At 36.2% G+C, this 21,287-nt stretch overlaps 2 protein-coding genes and 1 long non-coding RNA gene across 10 annotated transcripts; 2 read left to right on the plus strand and 1 right to left on the minus strand.

Moving 5' to 3' along the window:
• The first annotated feature begins 402 nt into the window (after window positions 1-402).
• Window positions 403-4,745, plus strand: styxl1 (serine/threonine/tyrosine interacting-like 1). Its single transcript, XM_044140685.1, has 8 exons — window positions 403-624; window positions 732-793; window positions 1,323-1,425; window positions 1,515-1,648; window positions 2,550-2,698; window positions 2,787-2,884; window positions 3,279-3,391; window positions 4,485-4,745. The coding sequence occupies exons 1-8, from the start codon at window positions 522-524 to the stop codon at window positions 4,617-4,619; spliced, it is 897 nt and encodes a 298-aa protein (XP_043996620.1). The 5' UTR covers window positions 403-521; the 3' UTR covers window positions 4,620-4,745.
• A 772-nt stretch (window positions 4,746-5,517) lies between these two features.
• LOC122845058 (ion channel TACAN-like) lies at window positions 5,518-15,882 on the plus strand. Of its 8 annotated transcripts, none has more exons than XM_044141048.1 (14): window positions 5,518-5,804; window positions 6,789-6,907; window positions 6,996-7,121; window positions 7,781-7,840; window positions 7,917-8,012; window positions 8,138-8,227; window positions 9,152-9,217; window positions 9,339-9,400; window positions 9,740-9,832; window positions 10,750-10,814; window positions 10,925-10,993; window positions 11,753-12,093; window positions 15,476-15,580; window positions 15,749-15,882. In XM_044141048.1, the coding sequence occupies exons 1-12, from the start codon at window positions 5,727-5,729 to the stop codon at window positions 11,864-11,866; spliced, it is 1,038 nt and encodes a 345-aa protein (XP_043996983.1). In that variant the 5' UTR covers window positions 5,518-5,726; the 3' UTR covers window positions 11,867-12,093; window positions 15,476-15,580; window positions 15,749-15,882. The 8 variants fall into 8 exon arrangements, with proteins under 8 accessions (XP_043996983.1, XP_043996980.1, XP_043996981.1 ...); XM_044141045.1 differs by lacking the exon at window positions 15,749-15,882 and having other exon boundaries at window positions 11,753-11,915; window positions 12,008-12,093; window positions 15,476-15,603; XM_044141046.1 differs by lacking the exon at window positions 15,749-15,882 and having other exon boundaries at window positions 11,753-11,915; window positions 12,011-12,093; window positions 15,476-15,603.
• A 1,378-nt stretch (window positions 15,883-17,260) lies between these two features.
• Window positions 17,261-20,756, minus strand: LOC122844901. Its single transcript, XR_006372952.1, has 3 exons — window positions 20,471-20,756; window positions 19,952-20,155; window positions 17,261-17,899 (listed from the first exon to the last, which is right to left on the minus strand). It is a non-coding gene; the product is annotated as an uncharacterized LOC122844901 (long non-coding RNA).
• Between the last annotated feature and the right edge of the window lie 531 nt (window positions 20,757-21,287).

Here is a 21,287-nt window from a genome sequence, read left to right on the forward strand (position 1 = left end):
AACAGTGAAAATACAGTAAGCTTATGCTTAAACCTACACCTTTCTTCAGTCTACACTCTGTTCTTGCCATTGACAGGAATTTAAATATTGCTTATCTAATTCTGTATAAGTTTTGTGTGTTTTTTTTTTCTTTTGATAATTTTTTAATTTGGCATAGTTAGGCTTTTTCAGATTGACAAATATTAAAGCTAATTAAAGACCATGTCTCTCTTTTTTTTTAAAGCACTAGTTTAGTAGGGTTACCTATCACTTAGACACATTTTAAACCTTTTTATGTGTAATGTTGAACAAGCATTGGATAAAACTCCAATTTTACAACATCAAATTTGAATTTGAGACTTCAGGGTTGCATCATCACCAACCACCAATGAGAGGGAATTCCGTGTTGCTTAGCAACAGAAAGCAGTCAAACAGAAAAAAGTTCCCCAGCAAGCTCATTTGCTGATGTTGTGGTTTCTCTGGACTATCACCACATCCTGCTGCTCTTTGTTCTGATTGGTTCCTGGTCCGTCTTTCCCAGCATGGCGGTGCTCACCCTGTGTGAACCTGTGGAGCTCTACAACCTCCTCAACCAGACCCGGGTCGTGCCGAGGCTGGCCGAGATGAACTACCTCTGTCTGATTGGTGAGAGTTCAGCTGCAGTTGCCTGGGTTTCTGATGGTTTTATTCATTTGCTCCCGTTGCTTCATTGAAACTTCAGTTATGAGGAAACTATTATGTTTCTTTTCTAGATGCCCAGGAAACCCACAACTACTTGATAGGTCATATTATCACAGCCAAACATGTGAAAATGGTATGGCATCATGTTTCTGTCTGTCTATCTATCTACAAAAATGTAATTTACAGCTAAAACATATTTTGTTTAGATTTTTGAATAAGAGAAACATTATTTTGGTTTTCATGTTTAATACACTTTAAGCAATCATACATTTGGATCTTATAGGAAATTACATTAGAAAAAAACCCTCAACCTACTGAAAATGACCTCATTAAAAAGGATGTTCCTTACATTATTAGTGTCATTTTTGGTCGAAACATTATGGCTACATTGTTTGAAAATATGACAGTGAATTAAAGCCTTTGTAGAGAAGATTTCTGCTAAATAACATCTAACAAAACTTCTAGAAAACAAAAAAGAACATTTTGGAGTTTGAAAAGTTGTAATTTTTTTACTTTTGAAATACAGAAATGTTAAAGTTTTTTTCTTGAAAATATGGAAAAATTCTTTATAAAAGTTGCACGCTGAAGATCTGTTTGTTCAATATGAAAACTTTTCTGTATGACTGATTTAATCTTTCACTTCACATGGTGATGAACTGCAGGCTGGAGATGGGACGTTCTACCTGCCGGATGCAGTGGCGCTCGACACCATGCAGAATGTTGTGATCTATGATGCCACCACACGCAGTTTAGAAGAAGAAAACAGTAATAATACTGGAACATCAGTAGCCATGTAACGGTATAACTTCCTCCCACACAGGAGCAGATATTAATCCTCCTCATTATGATTTCAGGCAGGGCCATTGATTGTGCCCGGGAGCTGGGAAAATCCTACTACCGTCCAATTCAAATACTAACAGGAGGCTACAGGCTGTTCTCAGCTGTTTACCCGTTTCTAAGGACTGAGAAGATCTTTTACACCATCTGGGTAAAACTCACTAACACAGACTGCTTTATTTTTACACATCAATCATTCAGAAGGAGTCTCAGTCTCTATTCAGTCCAGAGTTCACAAAATAAAATTCAATGCAGCTAACTGCCTTCAGAATCCACTTAAAGTCACAAACATTTGAGCTACGAGTTTAGTTCAATATTTTGGTTGCATTGTTTCATCTTGTGTTTCATTTTGTTTTTGTTGCTGTTGCTTTTACCTCACTACTTCAGTTTCTTGCTCTTTCACACCTGTTTTCCATCTTGCTTGTTTACTATTAAGGACAACCATAACTGACATAATTAAACATAAATGTACATAACTGCCTAAATAAATAGGCAGTTATGTCAATGCTCTTACAATGCAACAAAGGAGAACTTTATATTAGGTGTACTGATTTATTTACTGGACCATTTATGTATTTATGCTTTTATTTTGAATTTGTTTTGATCCTCCATACTGTCTATATCTATATAGAGATATATATCTATATTTCTATATATTAAAAATCTTGTAGTCTGTAACTGTAATACTAGGTGGTTTTACATAGATTCAACCCAGAAAGGACTCAGTGTCTCTATGCGTTCAGAGTTACTCTTAGTAATTTGATTTAATTTAAATATTTCGCTTCATATTATGCACAATTTTGTGTTGATCTGCTACATAAATTCTTTATAAGCACACTGAAACCCATGAGTGTAATATGATAAAATGTGAAACAGCCTAAATGAGTATGATTGATGTACATGATCTTATTTATAGAATATGCTATCCACTGCAGAACAAATCAACCATCCCTCCACCTTTAGATTTCTAGCTGACTTTTACAATGAGAAACAATAAGATTTCAGCTGCATCCAGTCCATCACAGTCAAATATATGTGTGGGTTCATCTCAGGAGCTTGAAAACTTGAGGCTTTATCCTTTGGAGATTATACCTGGACTGCTGTATATGGGAGACCTGAAACAAAGCCAGGGCTCCCTGTGGAACCTGAAAATCCGTGCAATCGTCAGCATCTCCCAGTCCACTCAGAGTGACTTCACAGAGTGAGACCAGCTCAAACTCGCAAACGTTTCGAAATCCTTTGAGTTCCTTTTATTTATTTTTTTTGTAAACGTATTTGTTAACTTCCAGGTCTGAAAAAGAAATCCGGGAGATCCTTGACATCCCACTGGCTGACAAGGGGGAGTCGGATTTATATTCAAACTTCGAGACCATATGCAATTTTATGAGTGAGTATTGGACATGTTTTTGTTTAACAAGTTGAAGTTAAAGTGGCCTGGATGTTAATACATAAGAATGTAATCTTAAACTGTTATGTTACACATAAATGAGACAAAAAGAGTTAAATTCTTAAACTGCGACGCTGCGTTGGCGCCGTTGTAGATAGAAAAAGGAATAGATTTGCACCAAAATATCTCAAAAACTGTTAGATTAATCTCTGAATGTTTCAAGACGTTTTTGGAAATTTCTCAGTTTGAAAAGTCAAAAATTTGCTAGAAAAACTCTGACATTTTCTAGAGAAAGATCCTGAAAATTTTCTGAGTTTAAAAAGTTGTAAATTTGTTAGAAAAATACTTAGAGCAGATTTTTTTAAAATCAAACGGTAACGTCTTTGTTGTTTAGGTTCTCACATTGATGAAGGATCTCGTGTCCTGGTGGTTTCCAGGGAGGGCATAAGCCGCTGCAGTGCTGTGGTACTCGCATTCCTCATACACCACTTCAGATTCACACTGGAGGCAAGTATAAATTATACAAGACAGCATGTACACAAATCATCAAAGTTAAAAAAGGCATTATTTTATATCCAAGTAACAATTTGGCCAATGGCTTCAACTTTGCTCTTCACTTTGCAAATAGTAAAATGACAAAATTATTCACAAAGAGAAAGTGAAAACTTTTGCCTGTTTTCTCATATTCTGATATCTTCATATTAACTACAGATGATCAATTGAAGTACAAGTTCCTTAAAAAATTACTAAAATAGCTCTTTCATCAAGCATTAAATCCCAAACGTAATATCAGATACCATGTTCAGCATCACTGGCCACCAATAATATGGAACCATGTTTTCTTAGAGTGTTTACACTGACTCAACTTAACAATAATTCATATAAAAGTTATTCAGAGTATGACTGTAAACTAACTTTCATTAATTTTTTTGGCATTGAGACATATTGCCAGTTTTAAGTGTCACAATGTGTTGCAATCATTGTTGATTTTTTTTTGTGGTGAAACAAAATGTAAAACAGCATATTATAATATCATAATATATTATATTATATATTATTTTGTACATATTATTACTCCTCAAAAAACAGACACATCAAGTGTTGTCAAGTAAAAAGCACTTGAAGGCCAAAAAAATCTGATTTTTAAAAAAATATATATATTTTATATTAAAAAAATAAAACATATAGTTAATATATGGTTAATTGTTTGAGGTGTAGAGATGAAATGGTGCCTACTAAACTCACAACATACAATCCCATTCATATCTCTCAGTGGGTAAGTGACATTGTTTCAAGTTAAGTAACTTAAGTTTATCAACAATTATTACATGTCTGCTAACTACAACATAATTTAAAACATGTGGAATTAATGTTTTCTTATGTCATATATTAAATAAACTCAACAAACCAATAAATAAAAATAGGAAACCCCTTGAAACCACATGATATATCATCTGGTGGAGAGTTTGAAAATATGTTATGTGGACTTCCAAGACAAACATCAAATTATCTAAAAGATGACTCTTGTCTTGAATTTTGAAAGACCGCAAAATTCAAGTATGCATAATAATGCATTATTTTGCTGATCTGCCTTTTGTAGGAAGCCTGGAGCTACATTATTAAATGTAAACCCACCATGAGGCCCAACACAGGATTTCTACAGCAGTTGTGTGAGTGGGAGGTTCTCACCATTGGAAAGAAAGACACAAATTTGTCAAAACCTCCATTTTTATGAACAATAATAAGTGTTGCAGTCAATCTGCCATGTATGTTCTTATGTTTGATAAATTCTTGGACATTTATTTTAAAAGGCAATGTACAAAATTTCCTTAATAAACCCATGTTTGTGGAAGAGCATGAATTTTATGATGTATTTTTTAAATTCCCAAACCAAAACATATCAACACACTGACAGCTTCATACAGGCATTAATTCAAATCATTAATTGTTAAAATTTCTAAAACAAACTTCTTTTTTTTTGTTCTTGTTCTTTGTCTCCTTCTTCTTCCAGAATTTCCATCAAAAAACTTAATTATTTTTTAAAATATTTCCTTCTGTCTCTTAGATCATCATTCCATGTGCTAAAATGGCATATTATATTATTATAATATATTGTGTATTATTTTGTACATATTATCATTGTTCAAAAAACAGACACATCAGCAGTAGTTGGTTATAATTTTTATTTCGTACTTTTTGTCATCTGAGTGACGTCTGGGGCTCCTGGTATCCCAGGTTTGTGACACCTGGGGCTCCCAAACCTTTTGTCTCCTGGGTCAAAATCGTCAAGTAAAAGGCACTTGAAGGCCAAAAAAATCAGATTTTTAAAAAAATATATATTTTATATTTAAAAAATAAACATATTTACCCTTGCTTAGAAGAAGTTACTATGTGGATATTGCCAGTCACAATATGGCGGAGGCGCTAACGTATAGTTCCTACGGCGTGAATGCGAGGTGGAGTCATAATGCGCTGACGCTGATTGGCTGAGATGACATAACGGAATCACGAGGGTATGTTCTGATTGGACGAACTAGGAAGACAATTTCCTTAAAATTACTACAGGAACAATACTACCAACATACCGGATATAGTTCAAAAAAGTAAAAGTGCTTAACCTTCAGAAAAGAGAGGCGAACAAGGTTTTAAAAGCAACAAATGAAAATATAGCAGCTGTAGCAGAAGATACCAGCCTTTTTCAAAGCACGTTCATAGTTATTTTGTTTTTCCCGAGTTTTTTAAGAGTGATGCTTTTATTGCGAAAGGCATCTGCTGGAAGCGTCTGTCGTTAACGGATGTTGTTTTAACGGTTACAACTGTTGGAAAGGAGCATCGGAGGAAAATGTTAGTCTGGGCAGCTGAGAACACCGAATTTTTTCCGGAATGGGAGAAGGTGGAAAAAGATTACAAGAATATTCAGGTTTGTTTAGTTATTGTATCCGGCTGTAGTAAACAATTAAATACTTGCTGCTCGGATAAGCTAACAGACGTTGTAGGTGGGGAGACTGGCGTGTGGGATCCACCTTTAGCAGATAAAGATTAAATTATAATTATCAGGAACATTTAAATACATTTTAACAGATCGGTTCATATGTAACGGATATTAGATATACAGGTGAAATTCTTGCTAAAATATGTTTTGGTAAACATCTTTGTATGTATTTCATAACTGCCTTGTGATGATTGTGATCATTGTGTCCATTCTGCTGTGTAGATTTCATTATTTCACCATCATCTTTCTAAAATAATAGGCTAAGTCATTTTTAGTCGTTTTCCCTCCACAGCATCTTTTGGTGGTGATTTATTTATTGATTTATTGATTTATATATATATATATATATATATATATATATATATATATATATATAAATCAATAAATATATATATATATATATATATATATATATATATATATATATATATATATATATATATATATATATATATATATATATATATATATATATTCAGACTTTTACAGCTCTGTTCTTTTTTTTATTTCAACATAACAATAAAGAAAATAAAAATATGTATATACACCTATACAACTCTGTTCTATTTACTGAATAGAGTAGAATAGAATAGAAACAGTCTTTATTGTTCTGCAAAGGGGAAAATGTATGTGTAACAGCAGCATCAGATATAAGAGTTAACACAAAAAGTGTAAGATATAAACATAAAAAAACAAGATTAATAATGACAATAATTAAAATATCAAACTAGCATTCCAAGGGATGCGCAGTGGAGTCAAATAATCACTTTTCCAAAACATGTTTATATAACATTGAAAAAGACAGACTATTTACAATAAAGTATATCAGTGCAGAAAAACAAATGTGCAACAGTGGCAGAGATGTTATTTAAAAATGAGTAAGAATGCCTGGTTAATCTACTCCACCTACAGGATAACTATCGTCTCTATAAAGAGGAACTGGAAGAAAACGCCCAGCTGGAGAGAAGCTGCTCCAGGTTCATAGAAGAACAGAGGAAGAACCTGGAGGAAATCAGTTTTCTCTTGATGAAGTGAGTGTCAACAGGAAATGGGTTTAACTCAACAGCAAATGATATATATAATTTTTTTAATGTTTGCTAAAAACGTTTTCTCCATCAGATACAAACAAAATCATAGGCAGCTGAGCCCAGAGCAGAGGGATTACATCTCTGTGATGGAAGAGTTCATCAAAGAGAGAAGGAAGGCTTTATTTGAGATGGAAGCAGATCTGCCAAAGAAGAACAGGTAGAAACACATTGCATAGGAGTATAGTTTTATTATGATATTTTGTGGGACTGTTGTGTCAATTCAAACTTTATTACTCTTTTAGATCATTTTATAGCTGTGACTGCAAAGCACGGCATTTAAAAAAATATATGTTTCTTTAAGACACCCGTCACACAAAAGAAAATTGTGATTTGTACCACTAACACTTACACAGTAACTGCATTTAGACACACGTTTGAAGTACAAAAAAACCCCTAAAACTTCTACTACAACAACAAAGAAAACCTAAGCTGAAACTAAACAACATTTAACTAATAAAAACGAATAAATACTAGCCAATGCACTCTAGAAGCTAATTTAAACTAACTGAATTAATTAGACAAACACAATTTCACTCTGAAATAAAACTAAACCCGAATGAACAACCCAAAACTATTATAACCCTGGTTCAAATTTGTTTGTATTTATTGATACACCTTTATTGAACACACAGTGGGGAAAAATCATAAAAATGATATTATTAACTTGAATTTATTGTGACAGCAATAAATCAAAATCTTGTGATTCAAAATTTATTGCGATAAATGACACACTATGTCATAAATACCCACCTCTAGTTTGAAGTGTAGAACATTGAATATCTGCGTGACACTGATTTCTGCGTCTTCCCTGCTCAGGCTTTACCACACGCTGGTTCTGGGAAACATTCATCTGAGGCTTCTGAGCAAACAGCAAAAGTAAGTTGCATATTTTCACTGCAGACGCTCCAGAGCCGCTCCAACCAGCCGTCTCCTCGTGTTTCTCCCCACACAGGTGTGCATACAAAGGTGAATATGAGAAGCTCAAGCGGGTTCTGAGAGTCATCCTGTTCGTGTTCTCCTTCACATGTCGCTTTCTGTTCAGCTTCAGGTAGGAAGGGTTCAGATTTGGCTCAATTGATGGATTTTAAATCCACAAAGCAGCAGGAGATGCAGCGTGTATTTGGTTTTTGTGATGACGCAACGCGTCCCTGATTGTTTTTGCTCCTGTGTCAGAACCCTGGACGATCTGTTCAACTTCCTGCTGGTGTGGTATTACTGCACACTCACCATCCGGGAGAGCATCCTCATCAGCAATGGCTCAAGGTCTGTATGTGGTCTCATCGCACGTTGGGCAAGATGCTCTGTGAGGGATCTAAAAGTCTAAAACGTGTCCAACATTGGGATTAAACCTAAAGATGTTCTTATATTTTCTATTTGCATATTTAAAACTAATGCCTGAAACTTGATAAATTTGTAGCTAATACTTCAAATGTACTTGTATCTTGCATTTTGCAATGCTCAAAAATACAGAAAAATTATTAATAATTCTGCATGTTATATTGTGGTGCAAAACAGAACTGTGGGACAGCTGTCAGTGGCCATGAACCTTCATCAAAAAGACATTGTATGGAGCTCTGGTAGTGCCAAAAAGAAGTATAAGTACTTATACTCATAAGTACTTATAAGTAACCCATCTTTTACCTGTAAGTAAGAGGTGGTTTTACTTTTTTGTCAGTAAAATGTGCCTAAATAGTGCATAAATATCTACTGAATGGAAAATTGATTTATTTTATATGTTGTTGTTTTGTTTTTTTTTCAAATTAAATGAGAAATTGTTCACCTAATAGGTGAACATAGTCAGCTACACCACAAAAACACAAAATTGTACCAATAATTTTTGGCCTACTCTATAGTACAAATATCTTAGTATACCTGAAATAAGATCAATCTGATAAGTAACAGCAAGGAACAGGAGCTTGTTTCAATTAATGTTTGTTTAATTAATGTATTGCATACTTAGTTCATTGTTGAGTAGGTAAAAAAAACAAACTTTTTTCTTTGACCCTTACATACTTATGACTGGACAGAAAGTTTAGACACGTTTGGTTTGGATTGAAGCGTATTCAGGTGTTTGAATGAATTCGAGCGATTTTGCAAGGATTAGCTCCAGATGCAGTCAACACAATGCGAAACGTGTTCAGGGAAAGAAAACCTTTTGCCAGCTCTGAGCATCTTTTGCTGTTTCAGGATCAGAGATTGGTGGGTTTTTCATCACTTTGTGTCGATCTTCCTGTCTGGAGTCATGCTGACTTGGTAAGACCTGATCTTCACTCAGGCCCTTCCTCCACAGTTCCTAATGTAACGAGTCGTATTATTACTTATTGACCAGCTCAATCTCATCACCTCTCTCACCTGGTGTGACCTTTGTTCTCAGGCCTGATGGCGACCTCTACCAGATGTTCAGAGATCAGTATCTTTCCTACAATCTCTATCAGAGTAAGTCTGTCTGTGCCAGTTTCACATTAATTAATGGGTCAAAACAAATATCTTCCCATGTTTCAGCCTGTTGTGAATTGATTATTGAAATAATTGTCAAGTAATTGATTAATTGTTGCTGAAAGAACAACAGTCAGAGCAGATATTAAGCCAAAATAGTACAAAACATATTTACATTTAGCATTTAAGATGAAAAACCTTCTCTGTCTGCAAGTATATTCAACCCAGAACTCTTCAAATTCTGTAAAAAATAATAATTAAAAAAAACCTTTTGATAGATAACTATTAATTTAAAAACATTCGAGTGATCCATTGTGATGTTTTGATTCCTTCTTGCAGGTTTTGTTCAGTTCGTGCAGTACTGCTACCAGAGTGGCTGTTTGTACCAACACAAAGTGCCGGGGGAGACACACAACATGGACCTCACCGTTGGTCAGCGAAGGCAACACGTTTACACTTTAAACCAGTGTTTCCCAATTCCAGTCCTCAGGGCCCCCTGCCTGCATATTTTAGGTGTTTCCCTTCTGCCACACACCTGGATTGAATCTTTGGGTGATTAACAGGCTCCTGCAGTACTTGGTGGCTGCAGAAGATGTCATGCAATCATTTGAATCAGCTGTTCTGGTATAGAGGCACACCTAAAACATGCAGGCAGGGGGGCCCGAGGACTGGAATTGGGAAACACTGCTTTAAACAATGTCATGACACAACAAAAATGTGGAGAGAAGTTGCTCTTGAGTTGCTGTTTGAAGCAGCCAATCAGATACCAGGGTCTCCTGTAATCCCACCCACTGGCTTTGATTAATAAAGTTGACAGTTTAAATTAATTTATTATGCTTCAGCACAAACGAGCACAGAAGCTATTGGCGTTTCAGCCTATCAGAGCCTAGGAAAATGAATGGTGCTTTTGGATTGGCCGCTTTGCAGTGTGTCAAGTTGCATTTAGCGATCAAAGCTGCATTTTAAAAAATATATATCTTTACGCTCGATGAAATAATCCACCCATTTTCTGTGAATAATTAGGAATCACATTTTATTGGAAAAATCCCAGAATAGCTCAACGAATAATGTAGAATATTTATGTATAATATTGGTAAATATCAGTTATTAGCACATTATAACATCTATATTCACAATGGTCCAAATTTGCTAATCTGTGACCTTCTCCCCATTTAATCAACATCATGGCAAAACAAGACAATTATAGGATGAGAACGTTATGAGCAGAAGTTTCTGTTACTCTGTTAGAACAGTTTTCTGCTCTCTGCTGTCAAATGTTTCAATTCAGCCTTCATAGCAGCAGGAAGTCTGTTTGACGTCAGCTCATTTTAATGTCTCTGGGTGTTTAGAGGGCTTCCAGCCCTGGATGTGGAGATTACTGATCTTCTTGCCTCCCGTCTTGTTCCTGTGTAACGTATGTAGCCTCTGTTTTAAAAGTGACATCATTCAATAAATCAGATTTATTTTTTTTTTTTCTGAGTTGTCTTGTTGAGCGTGATTATTTTTTTTTTTATTCTGTTCCAGTTTTGGGAGCTGTACAACAGCATAACGCTTTTCAAGATGTCCCAGCTCCCAGAGCACCAAGTGTGGCAGGTCAGTTTCCCAAAAAAAAAACAAAAAACAAAAAAAACGTCATTCTCTTCTCATCAGTTGGAAAAAAATCCAAAGTATTCACATACCTTGAATTTTCCACATTTGTCGCATGCCGCATGAGGTGGCCACATTGAACATGTAGAAGACGCCCTGCTCAGATGACATCACAACAGATTGGGTTTTTTTTTTCAGACGCCTGGACGGTTCATTTGGCCTTTTTCTTGTCAGAAACTTTTCCATTTCTTGTTTGCGTTTGTTTTATGCTACGTTGAGGAGCAAAACAGCTCGATGAGTTTGACAGACAGCCAATCAGAAAAAGAGCATCAGAACTAACATTTATTCCAAATGTTTTAACTCTGATTTTATTTAAAAACAGCATGATTGAACAACAGACAAATTTAAGAAAGAAAAATTATGGGATTCAATTTGTTTTATTTTTGAAATTTTTCTCATCTTCCCTACAACTTTCTGAGGCCCCTGCAGCGCCCCCTGGTGGTCCACACTTGGACAAACACCGCTATAAGCTATTGTCTCAGGAGGCCGGAATACAAATGTATGCCACACTAATCAGATTTTTAAGTGTAAAAACAGCTGAAAACCATTTAGATTTTTCTTCCACTTTAAAAATCTGTTGGTTCTGCCACACAAAACCCAAATCACATACATGTACGTGGAGTTTGGTTTTAGCGTGGCGAAATATGTTGCAGTCTGTTGAAATGAAATGAATTTTCCGTGCCTTCATTTTATTTTGCCGTGCAGGTGTTGATGAGTGGCTGCTCCTACCTGGTGCTCTTCTTTGGAAACCTTTTCAACACGCTCGGGGTGATTTACCAGAATCATGTAAACAACAAGGACAAGCCCAATGCTGTATGAGCACGCCGCAACCAGAACGGATCACCAACATGGTGTAACAGAGAGAAAAGTGTGTATGAATGTGTATATGAATTTTGCTCAAAAAAAAAAAAAAATATTGTGTGTATGTGTTTGTAATGGGATTTTCGATTTATGTGTTTGGAGCCACCTAGTGGTGAGATGAGTGACTGAACGCAACGGGTCCTTCTCGGCTTCCCTAACCAAAGTTCTGAGGAGCGCTGGTGGAGGTAGGTGTGAGAGAGGCAGCTCTTTGCTAATTTTTTTACTTAGGGTCATATTTTTCTAGTTCAACAATTAACGAAATACTGAGAGATTATTTAATATTTAGAAATATAATTTATAAAGTTTTGTCGTGGTTGGACTGGAAAAATATGAGAGCAGCACCAGTTGGTGTTTGTGGCTGACCACTCGGTCACAACGCTAACTGCGTCTTTTGTTTATTTTTCAGCTGTTGGACCACTTGTGTGGAGTCACATTGTTTCTGTTCATAACACATTAGGTGACAACCAACAAGAGGGTTGCAATGGCCTCTCAGAACCAAACAGAAACCGTGGCAGTTCTAAGGAGCTAAATTTGGGCCATAACGTTTGTTCAAAAGAAGAAAAACATTAACTAAACAAAAATATGTTGAAAACTGCTTTTCAGATTCAATGTTTTTTTGTTTGTTTTGTTTTTCCAGTTTCAGGTTGTTGTTGTTTTTTTTCCTTTTGAACAAACTTTATGGCCCCCATTTAGCTCCATACTATGGAGCTACTCCAGAGTTCCTCTGTCATGACCTCCGTCCTTGTGGACCATTTACTCACTTCACTGTTCGAATGTGATTTGAGGTTCCTACATTTCATGTTTGTCTAAATCGAAGTCAAATTAACTTTTTTATTATATTGATTATTCTTAAGTTTGAAGAGATGTGTTCACGTGAATGATATTTATTTTAAACTCTGTGACTTTGCTCAGGAGCTGCTCCGTTATAATAAAGAGCTCAGCACAATAAAAGTCTCTGAACCTTTTTGTTGAATCTTTTCATGTATGGAAAATGAATTCCTCTAGTTTCAGAGGCAGCTGGAAGGATTTTTGCTTTGACTTTCTTTCTTTCTTTTTTTTTTTTACTTTAGAATAGTTGTTATTATGTGTAACCATGGGAACAAAGTATTGTTTTCACAACTGGGAGCAGCTTATAAGTGTCCAAAACTCCAAATATTCCCTGAGCTATGACCTCAAATCCCAGAGGAGTTGAAAAGGTCCAGCGACTGTCACACAGCAGCAGTCTTTAGCTGGATTTTCCAGTATAGTAACACTTGTTTATGGAACTCTGATAGTTTAATGGCCTTGCTGCTGCCACAGGCCTCCAGGTCGCGGTTCTGCCGCCAGCTGTTGGACCTGCAGCTGGCCGACTGCAGCCGGATGCAGACTGACCTCCGCCTGAGCGGAGAGCGGCTGCGGATCTTCACCCTGCTGGCCAGGAGGCCGGTGGGTTTCGTCGGTTCGGAGCCTAATCTGTTTGACCTGCAGTTCGTACCACAGCCTCTTTTATGGAAACTTTTTGGAGAGTTCTCCAAAACGACATCCCCAAAATGAATTCCATATACCTCAGGAACTGCTAGGTGTATTTAACTGGTTCAGGAATCAAAATGAGGGTAATGTTCCAGAGAATACTCTAGAAGTCTAAAAATCAACATTTGATTTACTGAGGAAGAACAAATACATATGGCACACAGAACAAAAATACAAAATAATAATAAATTCTAATAGAATACATTACATAATGTGGATTTTCCTTAAAAGTATGCAGTGAAAACCCAGAACCTCTAACGACTCATAATACAGGTTCTGACCAATTACTGGACCAAATTTCATCCAAAACCCTGAAGCAAAGACATTTTAGAAAGGTACTGGTTGATAAAATTCCAGCTGAATGTCCCAAATGAGACATTTTTGGACATTTTGGCACCAATTACAAATTTCTCTCTCTTTTTTAAATTTATTTATTGTTTTCCAATGTCCACTTTTGAAAATCTTTCCAAAAATATGAATGAAGTTGCTATTGAAAAAAGATGAATTGTCTTAAAATCTCAGTCGCAAAACACACAGGAATTGATATTTATTTTGAATTTCTTTAGAAGAGTCATTAAAGAGGAAAGTTAGTGCTGACACCAAGTGAAGCAAAGATTGTAGCGAGTTCATCTTTATTTTCTCCCCGTTCTGCTTCCTCTCTAAGGTGTTGGCCTGCCTAAATCAGGCTTTGTTTTTGTTGGACTGTCGTCAGTCTCAAATGTTACGGTTACGTCAGTGTGCAGCCGTGCATGTGAGCAGATAAAACAGATACAGAAAAGACAAAAAGTCCTTTTGTCAATAACAGAGTGTTCCTTACAAATTTTTGTAACATTTGTTGTCTGCAATATCACAAGATTCAGTTTCTTTTATGAAGGACGTTTTAGTTCCATTAGTGATTTTGTTTCTCACAATGTAGCACCAGGCCTTTTTTCTGTTATTTTGTATTTATGTTTGTCCTTATCTTGATATTTGTTAGCACATTAGATCCACTTTACACCAAACTAACTTCTACCCACATAAAACAATTTTATTTTGATTAGCAGATGAATATGTAATCACATCTATAATTAATCAAATCACAGGCTGTCATGTTTATTTTAAGGCTGGCTGAGAGCAATATTTGCTTTTGTTTAATATTTTAAATGTGGCACAGTTTGAGCCTGTTGCTAACAAAATGTGTCACTTTGACCCAAAGTCCTGCTGTTCAGCTGTTCACAAAGCAATCAAGAAAAATTGTGAAAGCAAAGATCCTGAGTGATGAAAGAGGTCTGCGTGTTTAATAAAAAGAATCAGTTAATATTTCCCCATAGGTTTCTTTTAAACTGGTTATAAAAGTCAGAATTGTTTTCTTTTAATTGGGTTCATTTCTGAGTTTTAATTTTTTTGTTGTAATTTTGCATTTACAACAAATGCAAATGCTCTTCACCACCCAGCAATGTAATATTGTTCTTTTCCAAATAAAAGAAGCAAACCCTTTTCTGTTTGTATAGAGGGTCATTTTCACAGCCCGTCAACAAACAAAAGGATTTTACTTTCGGGAGCAAAGGCAGATGTGAAATCTTGAAGATTGGAAACCAAACAGTTTTTTCTTAAAAAAAAAAAAAAAAAAAACATCAACCTGAAAACATTTTCTTCAGAAAATCTGTTTATTTCATCAGGTTTACAATCAAGGTTATTGGACAGATCAGATTCTGTCCTGTGATTGGTGGCTTCCTGTCCAACAGGAAGTTGTAAACAGAGTTTAAAAGCTGCTGCAGGGCAGCAGACATTCACAGGAAGCTGGACCAGCAATGTCTCTGCTGAAGGTTCTGCTGCTGCTGCTGCTGCTGCTGGGTGAGTCGGACACACTGGACACTCTGGAGAAACTGGGGAAACTTCCACTGGTTCCAGTTAGGCTGCTGCTCTCTGTGACTCTCCAACTTCCCTCTGATTCTGTTTCAGACTGAAACTTCTTTGCATATAAATGTGATGCTTTTTAATCTTTAACTGTTTATCCCTTTTCTGTTGCAGTAGCCATCGTTGCACCTGATTTCTGAGTAAAGTCTTTTTCTTCTTCAGGTGTCTCAGTGAACTCGGATGTTTCTCTGCAGAAGAGAATCATTGGAGGTCATGACTGTGATGACACGGAGCGCCTTTATCATGTTCGCCTGTGGCGCAAGAAAGGTAAAGTAAACTTCCGCTGTGGAGGATCTCTGATCCACTCTGAGTGGATCCTGACTGCAGCTCACTGCTGGAAGTCGGAGCCAGGCTGGTAGGAAAGAGACATTAACACAGTTTCCTCTGAGGGTGATCAGGTTTTCTGTGTTCATTATTATCTAACCTTTTCTGCAGGACTAACATAGCAATGTTGAAAGTTCATCCACGGACTGCTGGGAAGCAGGATCAAGTAATCCTTCACGATCCTGTGATGTACACTCGCCACGGCCAGTGGCATGACATCATGTTGCTGAAGCTTCAGACACCAGTAACAGATGTCCCACCTGCTCAGCTACCAACATGCAATAATCGTCTTAAAAAGTAAGTAAAAAATACAAAACACGACTTCAGGTTTTCTGTCTCCATTCCTCCAGTCCTGCTGCCTCTGCTTCAGCACACCTGAGTCAGGTAACTAGGCCACCAGCAGAACCAGAACCCGTTTAAATCAGGTGTGTTGGACCAAAGACACATGGAAGGACGTGGGACACTGTCAGTGAGGACTGGAGGTTAATTATCTGTGTCATACACTGACACAGATAATTAATTTTCTACATTGTTATCTTGCATTTTTACATTGTGTCCTTATTGTGTTTTAGAGACGATATTGTTCAGCTGGCAGGAGAGGGAGGAACGACAACGGGCCCCAATAATGAACGATGTGAGAGAAATATTGAAGCTTTGAGAATAAAATCTTTGCTTCTGTCTCTACAGAGGTCAATTGAAGAACATGTTTATGATTCTCATGTTTCTCCACAGTAACCAATACTCCTGTTTCATCACATCTTCAGTGTGTCGACATGAAAGTTGATTCTGTTTCCCACTTCATGAGGACACGTGGGCATGTATTCCATACTGCAGCACCGAACAAGGATTTATGTCTTGTAAGTTTGTTTCTTCAGTATCTCTCTGCAGTGATGAGAAGACTTTTCTGTTTTACAACACAAATAAATATATTCACATAATTTTTTACAGGGTGACTCTGGTGGAGCAGTGCAGTACAACAACATGATTTATGGTGTAATTTGTTTAAGCGGAAAAGCTCCGTGTCAGAAACCGACTACAATCATAGATGTGTGTGAATACATGGACTGGATAAAACAAACAACTGGACTTAAATAAAACTCTCATCAAATTTCCTCTCTGATGTAATTTTGTATTTGTACCTTCATCAGTTTGTCCCACATGTTTGTAGAATTAGGATAAATTAATAGTTTTTGTTTTTTTGTCACCTGACCTTGACCTCCCTAATGGAGCTCTCTCTGCCTCAGAAATGACAAATAATCAATAAGTGCATGAAAAGAAACATTTCCTGGCTGGTCGTCTTTACATTCATGGTTCAGTTTATATTTTCCCTGAACTGAGTCTAAAAATCTGACATGTGTTTGAAATCACATGAAGAGGAACAGTACAAGTAATTAATTTATTCAGTTTTTGTCTTTATTTTACATCAGAAATGAAGGTGCAGCATCTAAACTCTGCAGCTCTGGAGTTACTATTCCTGGTTTTGTTCCAGAGAACTTTACACTCCAACACGACCAAAGAGCTGTGCAGAAAAATAATGAAACAGAAGTCACAACACACAACAATTAACAAATAATAAAATCCTAATAACTTGTATGTAAAACAAAAAAAAAAACACTACATTATTAAAAAACATACAAAGGAAATAAAAGGTTCAATATTTAAAACAATTTAAAAGTCAAAATCTGACATGAAAAGAAGTCTTAAACCTCTAATGGGCCTTTTTTGACCTGGCGAGATCATTTTTCTGCAATGTCTTTGTAATGAAAGTTTTTCATCACTTAATATTCCAAGTATTCCTCAAAAAAACATATTACTAATATCATGCAATTCAAGATTTTGCTTTTACTTTGGGAACCACTGCACTAGAGGGACCCAGAAAATCAGACACGACGCAGGAGGGAACAGAAAACTCAGATTTATTGGCACAGTGGATCTTCAACTGCAGCACTGCGAGAGGGGCGGAGAGGAGAGATCAGTGACCAGAGAAATATTACTGACAGAATCAGTCAGTGTGTGAGGAGAGAACAGAACCTGGCCTGTCGATCAGGTACTGAAATGATCAACCGTGGGACGAGGAAGAGAGCAGATGCTGCACTGATGGACGGCTCTGGGAGGAGAGGCTGGGGAGGAGCAGCGCTGACTCCATGTTCAGCAGAAGTACCAAATCCGGATCCAAATCCTTGGTCAGACGGGCTGTGGTCATGAGATGGGAGTAATCCTATTTGATGATTAAAACCCCACTGGTTGCAAATGCCCAAATTTCTGAAATATATTGAGATAAATATTGATGATTACTCCAGCCTTAATAAATCTGAGACTCTGGCATCTATTAGAAATAAAAAAAAAAAAATAAAGCTGATAAAACTATCATGGTAAAACTTGAAGAACAAATAAAAGAGACTGAGCTTGAGACAAATCTAAAGAGTTCTAAAAGCAACAAAAACTGCTAATATTGAGAGCAAAATATGACCAACTACCTACTAACAAATCTTCATCAGAGATATTCAGATTGAAACAATCCTACTGCGATCAGAGAGAGAGGGCAGGAAAACTTCTGGCTTTGCAGAATGAGTAGGCAATAAATGAAATTATATCTGAAAATGAAAACACTACTGACCCTCAAAGAATTAATGATCTCTTTATAGATTATTACTCAAAGTTATATACGTCTAAAGGACACATACCACAAGCGTCTCTTGACTCCTTTCGTAATTTTGTAAACATCCCCACACTTGGTGAAACAGCTAAATCAGAACTGGACATGCCAATATCTATAGATGAACTCTCAAATGCAATAGATCAATTAAAATCAGGAAAATCACCTGGTCCTGATGGGATTCCTTTGAACCTATATAAAATATTTAAAAACAAATTACTGCAGCCCCTTCATAATATGCTATTGGAAAGTTATACCGTTAAAAAATAACCTCCTTCCTTGCGAAATGCGATCATAATAATACCACCTAAACCTGGTAAATCTCCCACTAGATGCGGATCCTTCCGACCAATCTCACTTATAAAATTCTGATGCCAAAATAATATCTAAAGTTCTAGCAATTAGGCTTGAGAAATTTTTACCATCCCTTTCTGACCCTGATTAAAACGGATTTATAAAGGGGCGACAAGAACACCACGGCATCCTTCATGTACTGAATATAATTCATGCTAAATATGGACATCCTGATACAGCTTTGCTTTCACTTGATGCAGAAAAAGCATTCGATAGACTGGAACATAATTATCTCCTAAACACCTTGTTACCACGGTTACACATCATAACTGTCTGAAATACTATGAAAATAATATTCATAATACTATTTTCAAAAGGTACTTAAATAGTATTGATAATATTATTTTCAAAAGGTACTTTCAATCTGACAAACAAGACTGATCTGAACGCATATTCTAATTTAACAGGTCAGAGCTGCAATCTTGTAGTACATGGATATGGCCGCTAGATGGCAGCAGTGACCCTTTACAGCTGACTGTTTTCTCTGTAAAACTGCTGAAAACAACATCAAAGACTTCTGTTGTGTTTTTATTCGTGTGATTCAACCATTGTATTTTATTAATGTCTATATTTGCGATCATCTTTTTTTACTTTTTTGGTTAAAAGTACCACAGGTTTATAATTATATGGCCTAAATCTAATTAAATAACTATTATAGCCAGAGATATAACAAACTTTACTGAAAGTGGCTAGTTTCACGGTATTTGCTGTGCTTTTTACTTTTACTTGAATAACTTTCTCATGAAGTATTGCTACTCTTACTTGAGTAAAATTTCTGGATACTCATAGAATCACCATTTTTTGGTTAACCTGCAGTTTTGTTAAAGTTTCACCAGTTTTATATTGAAAGAAACTTATTTGGAAATTAATTTAGTTATTTAGCGTGATTTTGTTATTTTGTAATTATGTTTATGATTTTAATTTTGGTCCTTAAAATGCTAAAACGTCTACATTACTTTATATTCTGGCCCCTTTGATTGTGTAATTTTAAATACTAAATGAAATATACTAAATTACCAAATACTTTTTTTTTTTTTTTTACTTTTGAGTAAAAATATGTAGAAGTAGTGCTACTCTTACATTAGTGTAATTTTTGGCTAAACTACCCGGCTGTGTGTATTGTGAAACAACTCTAATGTGTGTTTGGGATCATTTTCCTAACTATATCCAAGTTATTTCAGTCTCTGTTCATATCAGGTAAGTAAATTAGAAAGCTTTGCGATGCACTAGTAAAACGGCCCCACAGCATGATGCTGCCACCACCATGACAGCTCATGCAGTGCTTTTATGTTTGAAAGCCTCACCTTGAAGATATTTTTTGTCACGGCAGCCAAAAAGCTTACTCCATGTGGGGATTTTGGGGTACTTGGTTTTGCTTTGGCTTTGGGACTCTCTCGGGTTGACGAGAATCTTTTCTTTTCTGTGTCAAGTGACACCAGTTCTCCAGGAGCTTCCTGTTTACGGGAGGATTGAGGTCCCGTGGTTCCTGGCCTGTTCTGATCTCTGATCTGAGAGGGACAGTTTAGATCAGGCAGCTGAAACAAGCAACTAGGTAACTTTTTGAAACGCCGGGCACTGCGGCATCCTCCCACAACTCAAAAATGCATCTGTTAAGGACTCTAAATTCCCCTTGGGTGTAAGTTTGGGTAAAACTTCAAATTCATCAGACAAGAAAACAATTTAAGTGATTTCTGCTACTTCTGCCAAATATCAAGAAGCTCAATTATTGTGATATGGCAGTCTCATGACTGACTACATACTAACAGCCCAATATCTGAAAGTAAAGACAACATCCTGGATGACACCAAGCTCTGCTAATCCACCTGGTTTTCATTTGCTACTCGTCTTTAAATCTCTGTCTTTCTGTATGGCTAAAAAGACGATGGAGTAGGAGACATGATCGTTCTTCACGATGCCTCCATTTCAGGTCCTGTGAGGTATGAGGTCAGGGTTCAGGGGTCATTTGATCTTTTGATGATGCTAACCAGCTGCTGCCGGTTGTAAAACCACCTTGTTACCACGGTTACACATCGTAACTGTCTGAAAGTATATGTATAAAAAAGCTGCACTCCAAAAATACAAAATCTTACTAAGTATTTTTGGTCTAGATTCAAGTCAGGATGCATTTGTTCACTTGAAATAACACAAAACTAACTTGCAAGTAACTTTTCAGCTAGATATCGGATCTTCTTCATATCAATTATTCCTTCACATTGATCACAAAAAATATTCCTTCCACTGGCGGAATATTTCAATAACAAGACATTTTTCCCAGTTTACAAGTAACCTGCCAGTGGAACTAAAACTTTTTCATCAATATTAAGGAATTATTGACTTTATACAAGCTCCTATATCTTGCTTGTTAGTTGTAAGTTAGTTTTGTCATATTTCAAGTTGACTACAATATTTGCACTAGAAATATGCCAAAATAAGTTAAGTAAAATTGTACTTTTTTTTGCAGTGTCCTGCATGTAAAACCAGAGTGAATAATTGTCCAAGCATGCAACAGTATAACCAAAATAACATATCATATTCTATTTTGCAAGAGTAACAGAGCTGCTCCAACACGCTGCCACCATCAGATTAAAAGCAGATAAACAAAGTGATTTGTTTGGTTTATTTCAACATAAAAAGACATAA

Source organism: Gambusia affinis, linkage group LG15, assembly GCF_019740435.1.
Source record: "Gambusia affinis linkage group LG15, SWU_Gaff_1.0, whole genome shotgun sequence".
Taxonomy (NCBI): Eukaryota; Metazoa; Chordata; class Actinopteri; order Cyprinodontiformes; family Poeciliidae; genus Gambusia; species Gambusia affinis.

What these genes read in the sequence shown, in the direction of transcription:
- styxl1 (XM_044140685.1), top strand. Translation starts at nt 522, where the DNA reads ATGGCGGTGCTCACCCTGTGTGAACCTGTGGAGCTCTACAACCTCCTC. An exon ending in CAGCCAAACATGTGAAAATG is followed by an intron (nt 794 to 1,322) that starts GTATGGCATCAT and finishes GATGAACTGCAG; the next exon opens with GCTGGAGATGGGACGTTCTA. An exon ending in ACTTCAGATTCACACTGGAG is followed by an intron (nt 3,392 to 4,484) that starts GCAAGTATAAAT and finishes TGCCTTTTGTAG; the next exon opens with GAAGCCTGGAGCTACATTAT.
- LOC122845058 (XM_044141048.1), top strand. Translation starts at nt 5,727, where the DNA reads ATGTTAGTCTGGGCAGCTGAGAACACCGAATTTTTTCCGGAATGGGAG. An exon ending in GATCTGCCAAAGAAGAACAG is followed by an intron (nt 7,122 to 7,780) that starts GTAGAAACACAT and finishes TTCCCTGCTCAG; the next exon opens with GCTTTACCACACGCTGGTTC. An exon ending in TTCCTACAATCTCTATCAGA is followed by an intron (nt 9,401 to 9,739) that starts GTAAGTCTGTCT and finishes TCCTTCTTGCAG; the next exon opens with GTTTTGTTCAGTTCGTGCAG.